The 19,972-nt window shown below is 41.5% G+C and overlaps 1 protein-coding gene across 7 annotated transcripts in view; it reads left to right on the top strand.

The window, feature by feature from the left end:
* LOC148329655 (CUB and sushi domain-containing protein 3-like) overlaps positions 1-19,972 on the top strand; it is a 493,599-nt gene that overhangs the window by 420,355 nt on the left and 53,272 nt on the right. For 6 of the 7 annotated variants that reach the window (XR_015845569.1, XM_088306210.1, XM_088306213.1 and 3 more), the window contains one exon: positions 10,837-10,902. Coding sequence is in view for 6 of the 7 variants with exons in the window: in XM_088306210.1 (XP_088162336.1) it covers positions 10,837-10,902 (66 nt within the window). In the remaining variant the exon portion in view is untranslated. Of the gene's footprint in view, positions 1-1,935; positions 4,470-10,836; positions 10,903-19,972 lie in introns of those variants that run through there. The other variant, XM_088306215.1, reaches the window with a different exon arrangement.

Raw genomic sequence — 19,972 nt, forward strand, 5'->3', positions numbered from 1 at the left:
ATATCCTATCCAGTATTATTTCCATTGCACTAACTATTCTCTTGTTTATCTAATTTATATATTTATCTGAATTATTGTTGTATTGCACTGGAGAGGGGAGCTCTCTTATCTCGTTGCACACTTGAGTACAATGACAATAAAGGGATTTCTGATTCTGATTCTGGCCAATAATAAGTCCTTCAATTCAACTAATATCTCTCCTAAATTTATCTATGCGCAGCCCTGTAGGGACAGTGCACCCTCTGCCACAAGTGCAAAGCAACGCACCGATGTGTCTGTATTTTAGATCTCTATCTTTTTAGAGTTTTTCTTTGTCTTGTCTATGATTATTAATTCTGGCGATACTATATAGTACTTTTGTGTGTTTTTAACTAACCTCCGAATTTATATTAAATTTATTTAATTTTCCATCTAACCCAAATCTTTATTTCATTTTAATAAGATCCTGTTTTTCCACATACGTCCGTCCAATCCTTACACTGCAGCATATTTCTGGGTTTTATTTTACTACCTAATAAACCCCTTTTTAGAAAATTTGGTCCAGTTTGTCAACACCTAGGGTGTTCTAAAAACTGGTTACTTATTAGTAGGACAGCAACTCAAATTTCCTGTTGTGGTAATTCTTACTTCACCTATTCAGGTGGAGAATTCTTGCCTCTGCATCCACACCAGTCTGCTGTTTATAACCCTACTGTATTACATGGGATAAAATACCAAGTGGTATTTGTAATCCCCAATCACACCATTCACTCACTTTACATACGGTTTGCACAAACATTCACACACAAAATTTAAATGTACATTGCACGTCCACTGATGTTGTGTTTTTCCCCTTTCTTATCTTCAGCTTTCTTTTTTCCGCCAATGCTCTTCTCACTGCTTCGAAACTCGCCGGATCCTTCAGACGTGGCTTAAAGTCATATTTCTTCACCCACTTCTCCAGAAATTGGCAACAATCCGGGTCATACCCGTTCATAAACCTCACGTCTGGATTTGCTTTCAACACTTTGGCCACGTTTTGACCCATTTTCCGTTGTTGTCTGAAGTCCGTTATTTTTACTCACACACCCTCAATCTTTCACACTCACACTCAACCACTAACTTTTTCTTTTTTTTTTTCTCTCTCTCTCACACACTGCTCACACAATCGCAGCTGCGCAGCGCACCGTCCGCACATACATACACACACACACAGTTCACTTCTCAGTCAAACGAGCAGTTTGTTGACCAAAGAAATTCACAATGCAAATAAAAATAATAAAAACCACAGAAAATAACGCCTTATTTTATTATTTCCTAAATTTAATGTGGAAATGTGAGTAGACTTCCTCGAGGTTTTCGACGTACCGAGAAACGTTTAATTTACACTACCGTGTTATCGGTTTAAACGAGTTACGACCTGATTTCTTTTAGAACTCCCTAAATAATACGATCCGGTTTAGACGTACCGCAGGACGTTCTTTTACACTACCGCGTTATCCGTACCGAGAAACCTTGTTTCTAAACGAGTTACTACCTAATACCATTTATAACTCCTTGAATAACGCGATCCGGTTTTAGACTTACCGCAGGACGTTTATTTTGCACTACCGTGTTATCCGCACCGAGAAACTCTGTTTCTCAACGAGTTCCGACCTAATTCCATTTATAACTCCTTGAACAACACGATCCGGTTTTAGACGTACCGCAGAACATTTATTTTACACTACAGTGGTATCCGCACTGAGAAACCCTGGTTCTGAACGAGTTATGGCCTAATTCTATTTATATAACTCCTTGGATAGCACGATCCAGTCTATCACACCGTACTGGTCAACGGCTGGGGCACGCGCCTGATCTCACTCACTTTCACTTCCCCTACCAAATCTTTAATCGTTTAACATTTTAAAATGGTGATACGAAATAATTTGAAACACAATACCTGGTTGCCCCTAGGTCAGCCTGGTGCGATAGGGAATCGTCTCCGGGCGGGCAGCCGAAGCAGGAGTTTGGAGACCCGCTTCCTCAACGTGGAAGCGCTGGCGCCAGTTTCTGCGGTGTCCGAGGTCCCGCGGCGGTCGCGACGTCCAGATGTGATTCCCGGATTTCGGGCACCAGATAAATGTCAGGTTTAAATGCCCTGACGCCATTTGGGAGAGCTTTCTTTCTGAAGGTGGCTGAAGGCCAGAAGGAACCAGGCAAGATTGTTCATTTTTACCGGCCCGCAAGGAGGGAGGGACAGAGAGCGAGCAGTTGATCTGCTAGCAGCTCCGTAGGACTCCCTGTCTTCTCGCCCTGCCGCCTCCGCTTTTATTAGAGCTTGAAGCAGACTCATAACAAAACTTAAGGAAACAGAAACTTAACTCACAACGGAGGTTAGATTAGACAAAACGAAACTTAAGGAAACAGAAACTTAACTCTAGAGCAAAAATGTTGGTGTGTGTGTGTGTGCAATTATTAATACAAGTAGTGTATAAAAACATGATTAGAAATACGCAAACTGATTACATAAAGTTACTTGAGGTTAATGTGATCATCTTATCTTACACATATATGTGTACATATACAATAAAATCCAATACAATTAGGGCTGGACAATATATCAAAAGAATACAGATAGATGGGAATAATGGCATATGCAATATGCAAATATCAAAGACATGCAATATTTTTTCTGATATAATTGTATGATTTTATGAATTTTGAATTTGACCAGTCAGATGCAAACTTAAATGTACCTCGCCACACACTAGTTATTCATCTTGATAAATTGCACACCGTTGACTGGTTCGCTGCGGGCACCAGGATTCCTGTTTGGAGTTTGCATGTTCTCCCCATGCCTGCGTGTATTTTCTCTGGGTACTCCAGTTTCCTCCCACATTCCAAAGGCATGCATGTTAGGGTGATTTAACACTCTAAATCGGGCGTGGGCAAAATCCAGACCAGGACGTTTTAATCCGGCCCGCCGAACTTTAAATGAATAAACCTTGTTAATGTTTTATTTTCTAAATACTGTGGGTTTTCAAAGACATATATATTGTTGTAATGAGTTTGTCCACTTTCATTTAAAATTAAATTTATCTTTTTTCTCTGATGAGGTGAGGTTAGCAAAACACTCCATCCATCTGCTCATGGTCCGGCTCCTCTGTCAAATTTTAGAACTCATTGTGGCCCGCCAATCAAAAAGTTTGCCCACCCCTTCTCTAAATTGTCCCGAGGTATGATTGTAAACCCAGATGGTTGTTTGTCTTTGTGTGCCTTCCGATTGACTGGCAACCAGTTCAGGGAGTAGCCAGCATACTGCCCAGAGATGGCTGGGATAGGCTGCAGCACGCTTCAGACCCTTGTGAGGACAAAACGGTTAAGCTCATGATTGGCTCGCTAAGAACTTATTGAGTTTATTTTGTTGAAAATAATATTCTTCTTTTCTTATCTTAATTTATTTTTGTACATGTTTTATTTATATATATATATATATATATATATAGAGAGAGAGAGAGAGATAGAGATATATATATAGAGAGAGATATATATATAGAGAGATATATATAGAGTGAGATATTTTGATAAATAAGGCCAAAAAAGGGGCTTACGATGACTTGTATGCGAGGTTGGACAGTAAGGAAGGAGAGACCGATCTATACAGGTTGGCAAGACAGAGAGACAGAGATGGGAAGGACGTGCAGCAGGTTAGGGTAAGAAAGAATAGGGATGGAAGTGAGTTAAAAGATGCCAGTAGTGTGATTGGAAGATGGAAAGAGTACTTTGAAGAGTTGATGAATGAGGAAAATGAGAGAGAACAATGAGAAGAAGAGGCGACTGCTGTGGACCAGGAAGTAGCAAAGATCAGTAAGGATGAAGTGAGAAGAGCATTGAAGAGGATGAAGAGCGGAAAGGCACTCGGCCCTGATGATGTACCCGTGGAGGTATGGAAGTGTCTTGGAGAGATAGCTGTAGAATATTTGCCTGGGTTATTCAACAGGATCTTAGACAGTGAGAAGATGCCCGAGGAATGGAGGAGAAGTGTGCTGGTGTCCATTTTTAAGAACAAGGGAGATGTGCAGAGCTGTGGCAAGTACAGAGGAATAAAGTTGATGAGCCACACAATGAAGTTGTGAGAAAGAGTGGTGGAATCTAGACTGAGGGCAGAGGTGAACATCTGTGAGCAGCAGTATGGCTTTATGCCAGAAAAGAGTACAACAGATGCAATATTTGCCTTGAGGACGCTGATAGAGAAGTACAGAGAAAAGGAGTATCTGTGTGTAAATGAGAGGGACCCAAGAGGAAGAATGAGCTTCCAGGGAGAAGAGACCAAGAAGGTGGCGGAGTTTAAGTATCTAGGGCAGGGGTCCTCAATCCTGTTCCTCGAGGGCTGGTGTCCTGACGGTTTTCCATCTCTCCCTGCTGCAACACAGCTGATTCAAATGATCAGATAATCAGCAAGGTCTGCAGAAGCTAGATAACGATTGCTCAGGTGTGTTGCACCAGGGAGAGGTGAAAAACGGGCAAGACACCGGCCCTCGAGGAACAGGATTGAAGACCCCTGATCTAGGGTCTACAGTCCAGAGCAATGGAGAGTATGGGAAAAAAAGTGAAGAAGCATGTGCAGGCTGGCTGGAACGGGTGGAGAAAAGTATCAGGTGTGATTTGCGATAGAAGAGTTTCAGCTAAAATGAAAGGAAAGATTTATAGAACTGTGGTGAGACCAGTGATGTTGTCTGGTCTGGAGACAGTGCCACTGAAGAAATAACAGGAGGCAGAGCTGGACGTGACAGAGATGAAGATGCTGAGGTTCTCTTTGGGAGTGACCAAGATGGATAGGATCAGGAATGAGTACATCAGAGGGACAGCACATGTTAGGGGCTTTGGAGATAAAGTCAGAGAGGCCAAACTGAGATGGTTTGGACATGTCCAGAGAAGACATAGTGAGTATATTGGCAGAAGGATGCTGAGTTTCCAAGTGCCAGGCAAGAGGTCTCGAGGGCGACCAAAGAGGAGATTTATGGATGTAGTTAAAGAGGACATGGAAGTAGTTTGGGTGAGAGCAGAGGATGCGGAGGACAGGGATATATATATATATATATTTATATATATATATATATACATATATATATATATATATACATATATATATATATATTTATATATATATATATATATACATATATATATATATATATACATATATATATATATATACATATATATACTCACACACACCCACGCCCACACCTAGAGGTCGTGGGTTAAATTCCGGCTCCGGGTACTCCGGTTTCCTCCCACATTACAAAAACGTGCATGGCAGGTTGATTGGTCACTCTAAATTTCCCCTCGGTATGCGTGTGAGCGGGGATGGTTGTTCGTCTACGTGTGCCCTGTGATTGGCTGGCAACCATTTCAGGATGTGCCACGCCTACTCCCCAATGACAGCTGGGATAGGCTCCAGCAAAGCGACTCAGATAATGAATGGATGGATGGTGCTTTCACAAACGTTGCAGCTGTAACAAAGCGCTTTACAGAATATTAAAAAAAGAAAATCATTAGGCCTGCAAATATCACCGTCTATTCTGTCCTAGCTAGATGACTGTATGACTGCTCTATCCAGCTCGACAGACAGCTAACAGACGAGACGTTTGTATGGCCTTCAGAGTCCATTTACTCATTTCTTGATAAATATTTGTTTTGTAAAACTGCAATAAACAAAATACAATGTATTAATACAGCGTATCAAATGTCTAACATTGTTTTCTGGCTACACTTGCAAACGTGTGTATTTACGTTGTTAAGAGCAAGAATATTACCTTATTGAACATACATTCTGAATAAGGACAGAAAATACAATTTAGGTAAGCTAACACAATTAGCCTAATTAGCAAAGTAAAGTCGGCTAGCATACAATGCTAACAAATGCTAACGTCAGAAATGACTCGTTTTAAACATGGATTTAACAACATCTGCTTTCACAAACACATGCAAACTAGCCTGTTAATGTGGCAGATTGGAGAAATAAGGTATTTTATCAAGAATCAAGATCTTACAGCCTTATGTGGGACAAGACGACATTGGGTATGTGTTATTTTCGGCATTAAACAGTGACGTCATCTAAACTCGACCTGATGCACATTACACATTTCACCACTCGAGGGTACTAAACTCAACATAACTTGACAATTAAACCATTACACCGTCGAAATATTTCATATTAGTCGATAGTAGGGACTTGAACAAAAAGGCTAAATTTAAGTAATTTTATTTTACATAATACTTAATCTTCAATAAGTCAACACGACTATAAAAGAGTCAAAGAAACTGGTCAACATAAAGGTTAAATGAGCTCCCTTTCTCAGGCTGAAAACCATTTGACACTATTTCATAACAGTCAATATTGCAAATTTTTCATTTTTAAAATCTAACTTATTTTCACGACCATAAAGCGTACTTAAAGGAATCATTCAGCCGTGATGGCCCATTTTTTATTAACAAGCTCAGATTATATATTTTTTGATCACGAAAATGAAATTCGTCATTTTCTCATTTATCCATTCATTTTGGAGAAATTAGGGAATAAGTGACATCTTCAAAAACGGCTACTTCTAATGAAGAATATCGTCACGCTGACCTCCGCTCTCTCCATGTTTCATACGAGTCATGAACGGGACTGATTACAAACTCTCCGTTGGAAATCATTTTACTTTTATTGCTTTATGGCATCCAAAAACGGTGCTCAATTGACCCCCAAATTATTGTGGACATCCGTACCAATGGTAATTTCAACATATCAAAAGGATATGGCTGATTTATAAGAGAATGAGGAAATCTGAAAGTAATCAGATGCACCGGCAGAGCTACATACATGATGTTGGGAGGGGACTCACACTCGCACACTGCTTCTATGCTGATCACGGGGAGGACGTGCGGAGCAGAATAGCACCAGTCGGGATATTTCCAGAGACTTAAGTGGAAATCAAAAGACGGGCACATTTATTTGGATGAGGATTGGCCCCAGTTTTTCGACAGTAGACAACATAACTACAACACACCATCTATTTTGTTCTAAGTCGGAGATTTTATATCACGATTCTTCTGACTACGAAGTATGTTGTCGGTCATATCCTCACGACAGTCATGCGTGGGCATGGGGAGGTTGATAAAGTTCCTAGCCCGCCTGCTGGCTGCCTGCTGCCAGCCACTGTCTGCCTCCTGAGAGTCGACACAACTTTAACGTAGCTAAATGTCCGAAATTCAACCAGTCGTGGTTCTTGTGCACATTCATGATCTTGTACACTTGAGCCTGTGTAAGTGGAGAAGAGATCAGCACGGTATTTTTTACTTTCTGGAGGTGATCACATGAGTTCACGTTTAATGTCAATAAATCCAAACTATTGTGTGGAACGCTTTTATACTTTCACAGGTTGAAGAGCACAAGAGTAGTTATGTGCATTAGAATTTTTGGTAGCGATCGGTCGCCGTTTTGGACAGCAGAACTGACAAACCAATCAATATTACAATGCTTGGCTCCCTGCTATGACGTAGACAGCTGACAATGGAAAATATAACAAGCTGAACTCCAAAAGGGGGAATGCCAATTTGTCGTAAATCTCTTTTAGCAGTTTAGTACAGATGTCATTTTTACATATAAACCTATTTTATAAGTGCCAATGTTGATCTCGGGCAAGTGTCTTAAATTTTCTCTTAAGTGAACAGGACGCATATTAATACATAAGATAAGATAAGATATCCTTTATTAGTCCCACAATGGGGAAATTTGAGGTGTTACAGCAGCAAAGATATAGATCACAAAACACAAATACAGCACATAATCCAATTTACTCAATGGGAGAATTACCTGTCGACACACTGCTCGAGAGGGAAGGCGGACGTGACTGAAGATGTGAAAGAGGGCGCTGTCGCTGACGAAAGTGAGGGGACTCAGTTTTCCCTTTTTGAAAACAATGCGAGCATGCATGCTAGGGTACACACTGGCAGACACTGAAATAATACAATACATTACAATACAACAGCATTTTTTTATAGGAACAAAAACTTTTGGCACGCAAGTCATTTTACAGCTTTTATCGAATGTCTTTTTGTGCTAATTTCCCACTAATTTATATTACACCATATGGAAAGTGCTTTGTTACAACTCCAGCTGTTGTGAAATGCGTTATATAAATAAAATTGTATTGTATTGTTTTAGCGTGAATGAATGCGCCCACATGTTATAAACTGGCGTATATTTTACTATGCCTGCATCCAGTAATACCATGAGCTTTATGAATGGGTTTAATGCAGAAATAGCATCTGTAATTCAGGCAACACCTTTTAATATGGTGTGCCTTATGGTCGTGAAATTCAAGATTGCAAGGTATGTTCTCTCTTAGAGGTAGGAACTAAATCAATAAAGTATGAGCCTGGAATACCAACACACTTTTCAAGGCATTCTAATACTGTGTTATGATCAATGGTGTCATAATCCGCACTAAGATCATGTAATAGTAGTATTTATGAGGTGTCGTAGTCCATAACTAGGAGATGATTAGTCACATTAGCAAGCGCTATCTCAGAAGAGTGGTCGCTTCTAAATCCTGTTTGAAGCGTCTCAAATCGATTGTTAGCGGCCATGTGACCATTAAGCTGTTGCACCATGAGTTTTCAAGAATGTTTGCAATAAACGGACATGTGAAGCCAGCCTATAATCACTGAGATTCTGCGAGTCGAGGTTTGGTCACCTAATTAGGGGTCAACTGACATTGGTCTTAAAAACTGCTGGTGCAGTGCCCAAGGAGTAGGATAAATTAGTAATATTTCGGATGGAGAGTCCTAAGATCGTAAACAGTTCTTTTATGAGATTGCCAGGAAGCTGGTTGAGCACACAAGTTGTCTGTTTGGCCGGACTAACCAGTTTTGTATGGCTTTCAAGAGATACTTTTTTTTTTGAACGAGAGAGGGTTGTCAGACAATTATCAGCATTAATGCTCCTATTAATGTCAGAAATCGTGGGATTTGAGTGGGTTTTGGTAACGTGTCCTTAATCTCTTGTCCATAATGAGCTGAATCTTCTGAGTTGAAAGAATTGCATCTAATTCTGAGCTCAATGTGAGGAACAATTGGAGGTCGGCTGCTGTTGCCTGAGCATTGCGACTGTATTGAATAAGTATTTTGAGTTATTTTTATTAAAATTGATTATTCTGGGGGAGGCACGGTGGAAGACTGGTTAACACTTCTTACTCACGGTTGCAGGGTTCGATTGCGGCTCCAGCCTTCTTGTGCAGAGTTTGCATATTCTCCCCGTGCCTGCGTAGGTTTTCTCCGGATACTCCGGTTTTCTCCCACATTGCAAAGGTTGCAAAGTAGGTTAATGGATAAATTGGCCCTAGGTGTGATTGCCGAGAGCCATCTCCATGCTGAACTCTCACACGCAACTACCCATACCTTGTAGAACTGTAACAATGTGTTTTCATTTATCCAATTTCATATTCATATTTACTATTTACTTATTTAATCTTTAATTAATCTAATTTAGATATTTAATTAAATTGTTGTTGTATTGCACTGGAGTGGGGAGCGTTCTAATCTCGTTGCACACTGAGTACAATGACAAAAGGGCATTCTGATTCAGATTCTGATTCTGGTGTGTATGCTTCTCCCTCGTTGGTTTAACTGCTTCTTCGTGTCCTTCTTTGCTGCCTACAACACGCACAATGCCGCAGTCCAGGTTTATTTTCTGATCTTTTTCTATCGAACAGTTTATCAAAGGCATTTTCTATTAATATCGATCAGTTGTCTACAGGGCTTCATAGTGATATTGAATTATCGCCCAACCCTATCAATAATACGGCAGAAGACAAAAAAGTTGCAGCAATTTCAATGTTGGCATGCTGAAATTTGATGAATTGTTGTCTCATGTCTCAAAGGTCCATTACAACTAGTACATTAGGAAAAATATATGGAGCCTAAACTTTCAGGAAAGACCATAAATTCCAATAGCAAGTCAGCCCATCATCTGAGAATTTAACGTTTTAAAATCTGAGGAAATTTGACATCTCAACAGATAAAATAAATAGGGCAACAATGGTGATTTGGCCTCAACCCCAAAACTATTTTGAACATCCGATTTCCTGAGGCCTTGTCTACCAAAGTTTGCTTGTTTTATTGTTGCTACTAGTGTGTTTTCATTAAATGATGTCAAATTACCACAACATGAAATTTGATAGGAAAAATTTGCGTCACATTATTTGCCCTTTGGTTTGGCCTGTGACCAGATTGTTTACTGATATTTTATCATAAACATGTCTCAAATGCATTTGGAAAATAAAGAAAAATACATTTGAAGGTTCATTACGTTATGACATGTGCTGTTGAAAAATGAAAAATCTTTCATTGCATGCATTTGCTGACTAGTCATTCAATTGGTGGGAGGTGTCTATCCCATTCTTGCAGAGAAGCGTTCGACCTCGTGATTGTAACATTACTTGTTGTGGTGTGTGAAAGCATTAAATTGAAAGAAGCAAAAGTCTCATTAAGGAAAGCGATCCTGGAACTGCCAATTAAATTTTTGTGTGTGTGCAAAAATTTGACCAGAAAGCTTCAATCAATAGAATTATAATTGGATTGACAAAATATTCTGCATGTAAAATCGTTTTATGTGACAGAGTACATTTTGAGTTTTCAAATGCAGAAGTCCACAAGTCATGATAGAAATGTGTTAATTTCACTGATTATTTTGGCCATGTCCAACCTAAAAATTGGCTATAATGAGAAATGTTTCAAAGGAGCTGTGTGTTTACTTTTCCTGCCTCCTCTGTCTTGATTTAATGAATCACTTCATCTTTGTGACATATTTCTGTCCTTCTGCAGCTGGATCCAAATCACAGGAAAAAACTGTCAAACGAATACCAGGGACACCAAGCCCTAAAATAAATGGTGAGTCACTAATTATCCTACCTTTTTCATCATGTTTAGCTCCTGATACATTGTTGGTGAAATCTTGTCTGCAGAGGACAAAACCACTCTGATGTGTTCAACCAATCAATAAATCTGCTTGAACTTTCCATTTTTTTATTATGTTAAGCGTATATATAAAATTAGTGCTGCAAGCGATTACATTTTTTGTGCTAATTAATGTAATGTAATTAATGTAAAATCACCGAAAGTGAGGTGTATTTTAAATCAAAGACTGTTCTAATAGTTTTCTTCGATTCTTAAGTACGATCTAAATGGTGTCATCTTTTGAGGAATTTTTCGTAGAAACAATTCTCAAAATTTATTCAGTATATTTAGTTGTAAGCACCACACTTTGCAAGGCCCAATGGTAACTTAAGCACAGTGTTTTATTCTGAGATGAGACAGTCTATATTAGCGCGATAAACCGAAAATTTACCGTTACCGAAATTAATTACAATAACCATTTTGCCCATGTAAATTCAGTGTTTAAAAAAAAATAGAAAAGAAAAGTCTTTTCTGTCTGCGGCTATGTTCATGCCCCTTTAAGATGACTACAGCGCGTGTAGTCACTTGACTCCACCCATCTGAACAAGAAAGAAAACTGACGACGCGATCGTAGCAGGCGATTCAAATAAAAAAGCGGCTGACAGTAACGTTGGTTGAAGTTGTTCCTGTTGCGCTTGTCCCGAAAAGAAATTCGACATATGTCGTTTGGAAATGTTTTGGGTCCCATAAAGATGATGTTTGAGCAAAAGAACACGGACTATAAAGTGCGTCGTAACAGCGCGTCCAACCTTTTCTTTTTCACCACCTAAAGCACAACCATGCTGTTGACTTTGCTCGAAAAGCTCAAAGTGCGAACCGAGGTTCGGCAAGGGACAACAGCTCATAACGGAGGCAACACCATAGGAGAGAACGTCTAAGAGGTGGATGCGAGAGCCTAGCACATAGCTAAAGATATAGCTCCACTCGCTACAGTTGAGCGAACGGGATTAAAACATCTCATGATAGTAGCCGACGAGGTTCGAAAATATTTTTCGCAAACCGTACTTCCCAATACGGACAACATCGGGATGGGAGCTTAGATATGTCAAGTATTTTGCATCTACATCCGACTTGTGGTCAAGTCGCAACATGGATCCCTGTTTGAGCCTGACTATGCATGACATAGACGACAAGTGGCGACCGCGCACCAGAGTACTCGAGACGGCACATTTTCCTGATGATGCACACTTTTTTATTTGGCTTGCATTGACATGTTTTTTTCATTTTATTTAGCATTTTGTTTACAGGTGACTAGCTCCTTTGCACATGGCATTATTTATATTGTTTACAAGAGACCTTTACACAAATCATGGCGTTACAGCACCTTGGAGCAAGCCATTTGCATAAGTCAAGTCAAGTCAGTTTTATTTGTATAGCCCTTAATCACAGACAGTCTCAAAGGGCTTTACATAACCACAATCGACATCCCCAATCTTAACCCCCTGGAGGGCAAGGAAAAACTCAAAACCCCATTAGGGGAAAAGTGAGAAACCTTGAGAAGGGACCACAGATGGGGAATCCCCCTTCCAGGATGACAAGGCTGCAATGGATGCCAAGTGGGCAACATTTGACACATACAATGATGCTATACAATAATAGATGAGGTAATGTGAGAGTCAATTGAATGAAATGCTGCAGGAAGATGACTTCAGTGGAGTGGGTCCTCATCCAAGGCCGTAATATCCATGACAGCATATCCGAGGATGAGCCTTTGATCTTGTACCGGTCAGTTGGTGTAAATTCAGAACAGCCACTTCCAAGTAAATCACCATCACCTAATTCCCAAGTCGGGGAATTGGGAACAGAAAAAAAAGGACAGAAACAGTAAACAGGCCAACAAGTAGTTCAACAAAGATCTGAAATAGAGGGAAATCAGAAGAGGCGCTGCATGAAGACGACTTCGGCAGAGCAGGTCCCTCCCCGGTTGGACAGTGCCGTAATCTTCATAGCAGGTCACCATCATCTAATTCCCAAGCAGGGGAAGTGGGGGCAGAAAAGAGAAGAAGCGGCAGTAAACAGGCCAACAAACAATTCAATTAGATGCTAAAGTATATGTATGAATTGATCAAATGTCGCGCTGCAGGAAGACGACATCACTGGAACAGGTGCATGCCCAGTTGGTCAATGCCTTAAACTTCCTCGTGGGTCACCGTCACCTAATCCCCCAGCCGGGGGAAAAGGGGGTAGAAAAGAGAAAAAAGCGGCAGGAAACTGGCCAACAAATAGTTCAACTAAATGCACAAGAGTATAAATGCGTCTTTAATAGTGTTTTAAACATTTCTACTGAGGTGGCACCTCTAATACCTGAGGGTAGTGCATTCCAGAGCATTGGTGCCCGAATAGGGAACGCTCTAGAACCTGCGGACTTCTTTTTGGCTCGCGGGATCACTAAAAGACCAGCATTTTGTGAGCGAAGGTTTCGGGACGGAACATATGGTACCACAAGGTCAACAAGATAGGAAGGTGCTAAGCCGTGCAATATTTTATAGGTAAGTAGCAGAACTTTAAAATCACATCTCAAGTGGACCGGAAGCCAATGCAAATTGGCTAGTATCGGGATAATATGATCAAACTTTCTCGTCCTAGTCAAGAGTCTAGCTGCTGCATTTTGAACTAACTGCAGACTTTTAATACTAGACATGGGGAGACCCGAGAGCAAAACGTTACAATAGTCGAGGCGAGACGTAACAAACGCATGGATTAAGATTTCTGCGTCACAAGTTGATAAAATTAGGCGAATTTTAGCAACGTTACGCAGATGAAAAAAACGCAGTTCTCGTAATATTTTTAATGTGCATTTGAAACGACATAGTTGCGTCAAATATAACACCGAGATTTTTTGTTGAATCTATTTGGGCAATATTACATTTATCGATACTCAGAGTGGTGTCTTTGAAAAGGTACAGATGACGCGCTAGTCCAATGATCAGCATCTCGGTTTTATCTGAGGTTAAGACGCAAACAATTGAAAGACATCCATTGTTTAATTTCGGCAAGGCATGCCTCTAATTTATAGCAATCACGCGGATTCGTTATATCCAACGGCATGTATACTTGCGTATCATCAGCATAACAGTGAAAACTAATGTTATATTTCCGTATAATATCACCAAGCGGATCTAATCTCGTTGCACACTTGAGTACAATGACAATAAAGGGATTTCTGATTCTGATTCTGATGTAGATGCTAAACAATAGAGGTCCAAGTACCGATCCCTGCGGAACTCCACATGTGATCTTACAAAGATCAGAAGTCGCATTGCCATGAATTACACGCTGCGTCCTCTCCGACAGATACGAATTAAACCAAGAAAGCGCTGCACCTGAAATGCCAACACACGTTTCAAGGCGTTTTAATAATATGTTATGATCAACGGTGTCAAAAGCGGCGCTAAGATCGAGTAAGAGTAATATTGATGAGGTGTCGGCGTCTATAGCTATGAGAAGATCATTAGTAACTTTAGCAAGGGCCATCTCAGTAGAGTGGTCGGCTCTAAAACCCGATTCAAAAGGTTCAAATTGATTATTAGCAGTCATATGTTCATTAAGTTGTTGCGCTAGGACTTTGACAAGAATTTTTGCAATAAACGGAAGATTAGAAACCGGCCTATAGTTGTTGAGACTCTCTGGGTCGAGGTTTGGTTGCTTAAGTAGCGGTCGGATAACGGCGGTCCAAAAAGCTGCTGGTACAATACCCGTGGTAAGCGATAGATTAATTATATTTAAAACAGACGGTCCTAGGGTCGTAAACAGTTCTTTAATTAGTTTGCCAGGAAGCGGATCGAGCACGCAAGTTGTCGGTTTTGCCCCACTAACCAATTTTGTGAGGCTTGCAAGAGATATTTTTTTAAATTGACATAAGTTATTGGACAGTTATTAGCCCTAATGTCCCTATGAACACCATTTATCGCGGAATTTGACGGAATTTTAAGAACAGTGTCTTTAATCTCATCACGAATACACTCAATCTTCTGAGTAAAGAATTGCATAAAATCGTGAGCTGAATAGGAAGAGCTATCCGAGGTTGGTTGCTGTTGCGTTAGCATTGCTACGGTATCAAATAAATATTTAGGGTTGTTTTTATGTAAGACAATTAATCTAGAATAGTAATTAGTTTTGGCTAGATCAAGCGCTTCTTTGTATATTAGTAAACTATTGCACCATGCCTGACGGAAGACCTCAAGTTTGGTCGCACGCCATTTGCGCTCAAGCTTCCTACAAGATTGTTTCAGTATGCGTGTTTCCTCTGTAAACCACAGAGTAAGCCTCTTTGGAGGAGTTTTAGTTTTTAAAGGTGCGACAGAGTCAAGCGCATTTAACAAAGCGACATTAAAGTTGTTTGTGAGATCATCAATCGTACCAATATAATTAGGAAACAAAGCAGTTGCTAAAGGGAGTAACTCAGAGAGCGCAGCGGTGGTTGAGGAGCTAATGTTGCGGCTGCTATAGCTTTGATTATGGTCAGAACGATGACAATGAGCCAAGACTTTAAATTTGATAAAGTAATGGTCAGATATAGCACTAGTATATGGTAATACAATTATTTTTGAGGATGCTAAGCCTCGGGTTAATACCAAATCTAACGTGTTACCATTTATATGCGTTGCTTCATTTATTATTTGCGTGAAACCAAACATATCAATTATTGTCCGAAACGCCACGGTAAGTGGTTCCGACGGGAGGTTCATGTGAATGTTGAAGTCGCCCATGATAAGTATATCATCCGCATGAGTTACTAAAATCAGCTACAAATTCAGAAAATTCATCTAAAAAGCCTGAGTAAGAGCCAGGCGGACGGTAAAGAACGGCAAGATAAAACGGCAGCGCAGCTGTGAATCGCATAATGAGAACTTCAAATGTTTTAAAGGAATTGCTAGGACGAGGACTAAGTTTTAGATTCAATTCGGAAATTAGGGCTCCACCCCCGCCTTTCTTTTGAGGCCGCGCAACATGCAAGCTCACGAAGTTTGGAGGCGAAGCCTCATTAAGCTGTAAAAACTGATTCGGTTTTAACCAGGTCTCGCAAAGACCAATCATGTTAAGATTATGGTCTCTAATAAGGTCATTAACTAACAAGGCTTTCGATGAAAGCGATCTAATATTTAAAAAAACGAGTTTAAATAAAATAGGTCTATCTAAGTTATTCCGCGCAACAGGACTCCTGGTCATAATATTAAGGAGATTGCCTTGCCTCGGTCCCGGATTGTACCTCGAGCAACTATAAACGCGGCGAGAATTTCCGACAGTCGGGACCCAATAGTTATTTACCAGCTTTCGAGTGCTATTATTGTGAGAGAACGGCTCGTCGTCGATAAAACCGACCGAGGAGGAATGCTTAAACCCATCATGTATTGCCACCTCAGTAGAAATTATATCAGTAGGTGATGTAACGGCGTATGGTGTGTAGCGCTCAAATCTAGAAGAAAAGCGATGTGTGTTGTCTAAGTCTAGCATAGCGCTAGTTAGCTCTAGCCTTTCAGACTCCATACTCTTCCTTACAGGCTCACTATTTGCCTGCAACCCAACCTGCTCTAATATGAATAGTCATGGAAGGCTCAAACAATAATCTATGTTTCTAGAAAGAGTGATCGCGCCTTCCCAGTTAGGGTGAAGGCCGTCCATCCTCAGCAGGTCGGGTCGGCCCCAGAAAGAAGGCCGGTTATCTATAAACTGGAGTCCCTGCTCACTACAAAAACTAGCCAGCCACTGATTTAGCGAGAATAATCTACTAAACCTCTCATCATTGCCTCTCGCAGGCAAGGGGCCAGAGACAATTACTCGATGCCGACTCATCTTTCTGGCGAGATCACAAGTCCTTGCTATGTTTTTCTTTGTGATCTCTGATTGCTTCATCCTAGTGTCATTGGAGCCAACGTGTATCACTATATCTGAATAGCTAGCGTTGTTTGCACTGCGCTGGTGTCTAGGTGTCTTGCGTGCTAGCTCCATAAGATTAGCTTCAATGTCGGGTGTTCTGGCCCCAGGAATACACATTACCGTGGCTGGATTTTCAAGCTTGATGTTGCGGGTACTGCTATGTTTCTTAACAGGCTCACCGCGATTAGCAAGCCATTTACGGCCAATGCTAACCGGACTAGCAGGTTGGCTACAACCCGTGCTAACAGTCGTGTCCGCCACATTTACGCTTACCACATTACTCTGCTCTAGCTGGCGGACACGTCCCTCTAGCAGGGAGAATCTTTCCATGAGAATGGTGCAAGTGTTGCATGTGGTGGTGCACGAAACCATAGTTGCATTTACTCGCCCGGTGGCTGAAAGCGGAGGAACAGATGTCGCGCCGAAAGTGACGTCGCGCAGTGATGACGTAGCACGTCCGCCTCTCAATTCAGAGGTGCACGGTTCGATTCCTCATGGCTTGGCGCTCTCGTATCCACTCCTCCACCCAGGATGGCTCCACGTACAACACACGGGCCAGGTTTTGCTAGAGGGATCCCTTTTCTCCTGTTCTTTGTGACATTGTTCAAGTCATGCAAAGTAAGCTATTTGAAATGTTTATACAAATGATTTTTGTAGTTTTATTTTTCATTGAATGTAATGTGTACATACCCGTTGGTCAATAAAAAAATACAGTTAATATGCATTTCTTGCATTTCTTTTAATTTTGGTCCATGGGGGGAATTTATTGTGCATTTATCGATATTGAGGTAAAATTGCTCAATTTATCGTGATATTGATTTGAGGTCATATCGCCCAGCCCTAGTATATATATATATATATATATATATATATATATAACTAAGGAGCTCATGCATACCCATAAAATTGAATCTATAGGGCTCCAAATATATCAATATATCACAGTAATCTTTCAAACTTTTTGAGTAAATATTGACAGAATAGTGTTGAGATGAAATGTATGTCGTGGTGCATGTTTGGAATAAATTGTCACATGACCAAAGTTGTTTACTTCCTGGTTGCACTTTGAGAAAAGAATGGCTGCCTCAAACCCTCCTAAATAAAGGTTAGTAAAATATGTTTTAATATTCATAGGGAAATGGTTTTATGTACACATTATCTTTAGGGTGTTTGGTGATTATATATGAAAATGCAATTGTTCAAATGTGATTGGTGTGTTTGCAAAATGAGCAAACATATGCATGGTTCCGAAAGTGACCTGGAGGATAGTGCGTTGTAGCTGGGTGCATACAAAGGTCTACCTACTAATTACTTGCTGTATCTGAGTCAAATCTTTTTTATCTTCTGTAGATTCACTTTGATTGAAGTTATTGATATTTTTGGTGGCGGCGATAGTCCTGACAAAGCATGCAACATTGCAGTTATCCCTCAAAGTGAAAACGATGCCATATCAGCGATTGCGATAGTGACGGATCTGATATGGACGATGAGGGGGTGATAGACCATTTGCAAACATGGATATTGAATACATATACATATATATATATATATATATATATATATATATATATATATATAAATAAAACGACTTCCAGACGGCTTCAAAGAAATTCTGGTCCACCATGCGACGTCTCAGGAGAGGGAAGCAGTGCACCATTAACACTATTTATAGTGGAGATGTGGTTCTGCTGACCTCGACTCGGGACGTTGTGAGTCGGTGGGGAGAATACTTCGAAGACCTCCTCAATTCTACCGACACACCTTCCATTGAGGAAGCAGAGCCTGAAGACTCCGTGGTAGACTCACCTATTTCTGGGGCTGAAGTAACCAAGGTAGTTAACAAGCTCCTCTGTGGCAAGTCCCCGGGGGTGGATGAGATCCGCTTGGAGTTCCTAAAGGCTCTGGATGTTGTGGGGCTGTCATGGTTGACACGCCCCTACAACATTGCATCGGGGACAGTGCCTCTGGATTGACAGACCGGGGTGGTGGAGTTCGCCCAACCAGTCTACATGTGTACATGTGTCCCTCGGGGAGTTCTGTGGAGCGTGCTTCGGGAGTACGGGGTACCGAGCCTCCTGATACGGGCAGTTCGGTCCCTGTACCACCGATGTCAGAGTTTGGTCCGCATAGTAGTATTGCAGTAAGTCGGATTCGTTTCCAGTGAGGGTTGGACTCCGCCAAGGCTGCCCTTTGTCACCGATTCTGTTCATAACTTTTATGGACAGAGTTTCTAGGCGCAGTCGAGGCAATGAGGGGATCCGGTTTGGTGGCCTTAATATTGCATCTCTTTTTGCAGATGATGTGGTACTGTTGGCTTCTTCGAGCCGTGATCTCCAACTCTCACTAGAGCGGTTCGCAGCCGAGTGTAAAGCGGTTGGGATGAAGATCAGCACCTCCAAATCTGAGACCATGGTTGTCAGTCGGAAAAGGGTGGAGTGCCCTCTCCAGGTCGGGGAGGAGATCCTACCCCCAAGTGAGGAGTTTAAGTATCTTGGGGTCTTGTTTATGAGTGAGGGGAGAATGGAGTGAGAGATCGACAGGTGGATTGGTGCAGCGTCCGCTGTGATGCGGACGCTGTATCGGTCTGTCATGGTGAAGAGCGTGCTGAGCCAAAAGGTGAAGCTCTCGATTTACCGGTCGATCTACATTCCTACCCTCACCTATGGTCACGAGCTGTGGGTCGTGACCGAAAGATCTCGGATACAAGCAGCCGAAATGAGTTTCCTCCGCAGGGTGTCTGGGCTATCCCTTCGAGATAGGGTGAGAAGCTCGGCCATCCGGGAGAGACTCAGTGTCGAGCCGCTGCTCCTCCACGTTAAGAGGAGCCAGATTAGGTGGCTCGGGCATCTGATTAGGATGCCTCCTGGACTTGGTGGGGTGTTCCGGGCATGTCCCACCGGCAGGAGGCCCCGAAGACGACCCAGGACACGCTGGTGAGACTATGTCTCCTGGCTGGCCTGAGAACGCCTGGGGATCCCTCCGGCAGAGCTGGAAGATGTGGCTGGGGAGGGGGAGGGGGAAGTCTGGGCTTCCCTGCTGAAGCTGCTGCCTCTGCGACCCGACCCCGGATAAGCGGCGGATAATGAATGGATGGATATATATATATATATATAGTGAGAACCCCGGT

This window comes from Idiotropiscis lumnitzeri, chromosome 10 (assembly GCF_059441095.1).
Source record: "Idiotropiscis lumnitzeri isolate Australia: NSW breed Sydney's pygmy pipehorse chromosome 10, RoL_Ilum_1.0, whole genome shotgun sequence".
NCBI lineage: Eukaryota > Metazoa > Chordata > Actinopteri > Syngnathiformes > Syngnathidae > Idiotropiscis > Idiotropiscis lumnitzeri.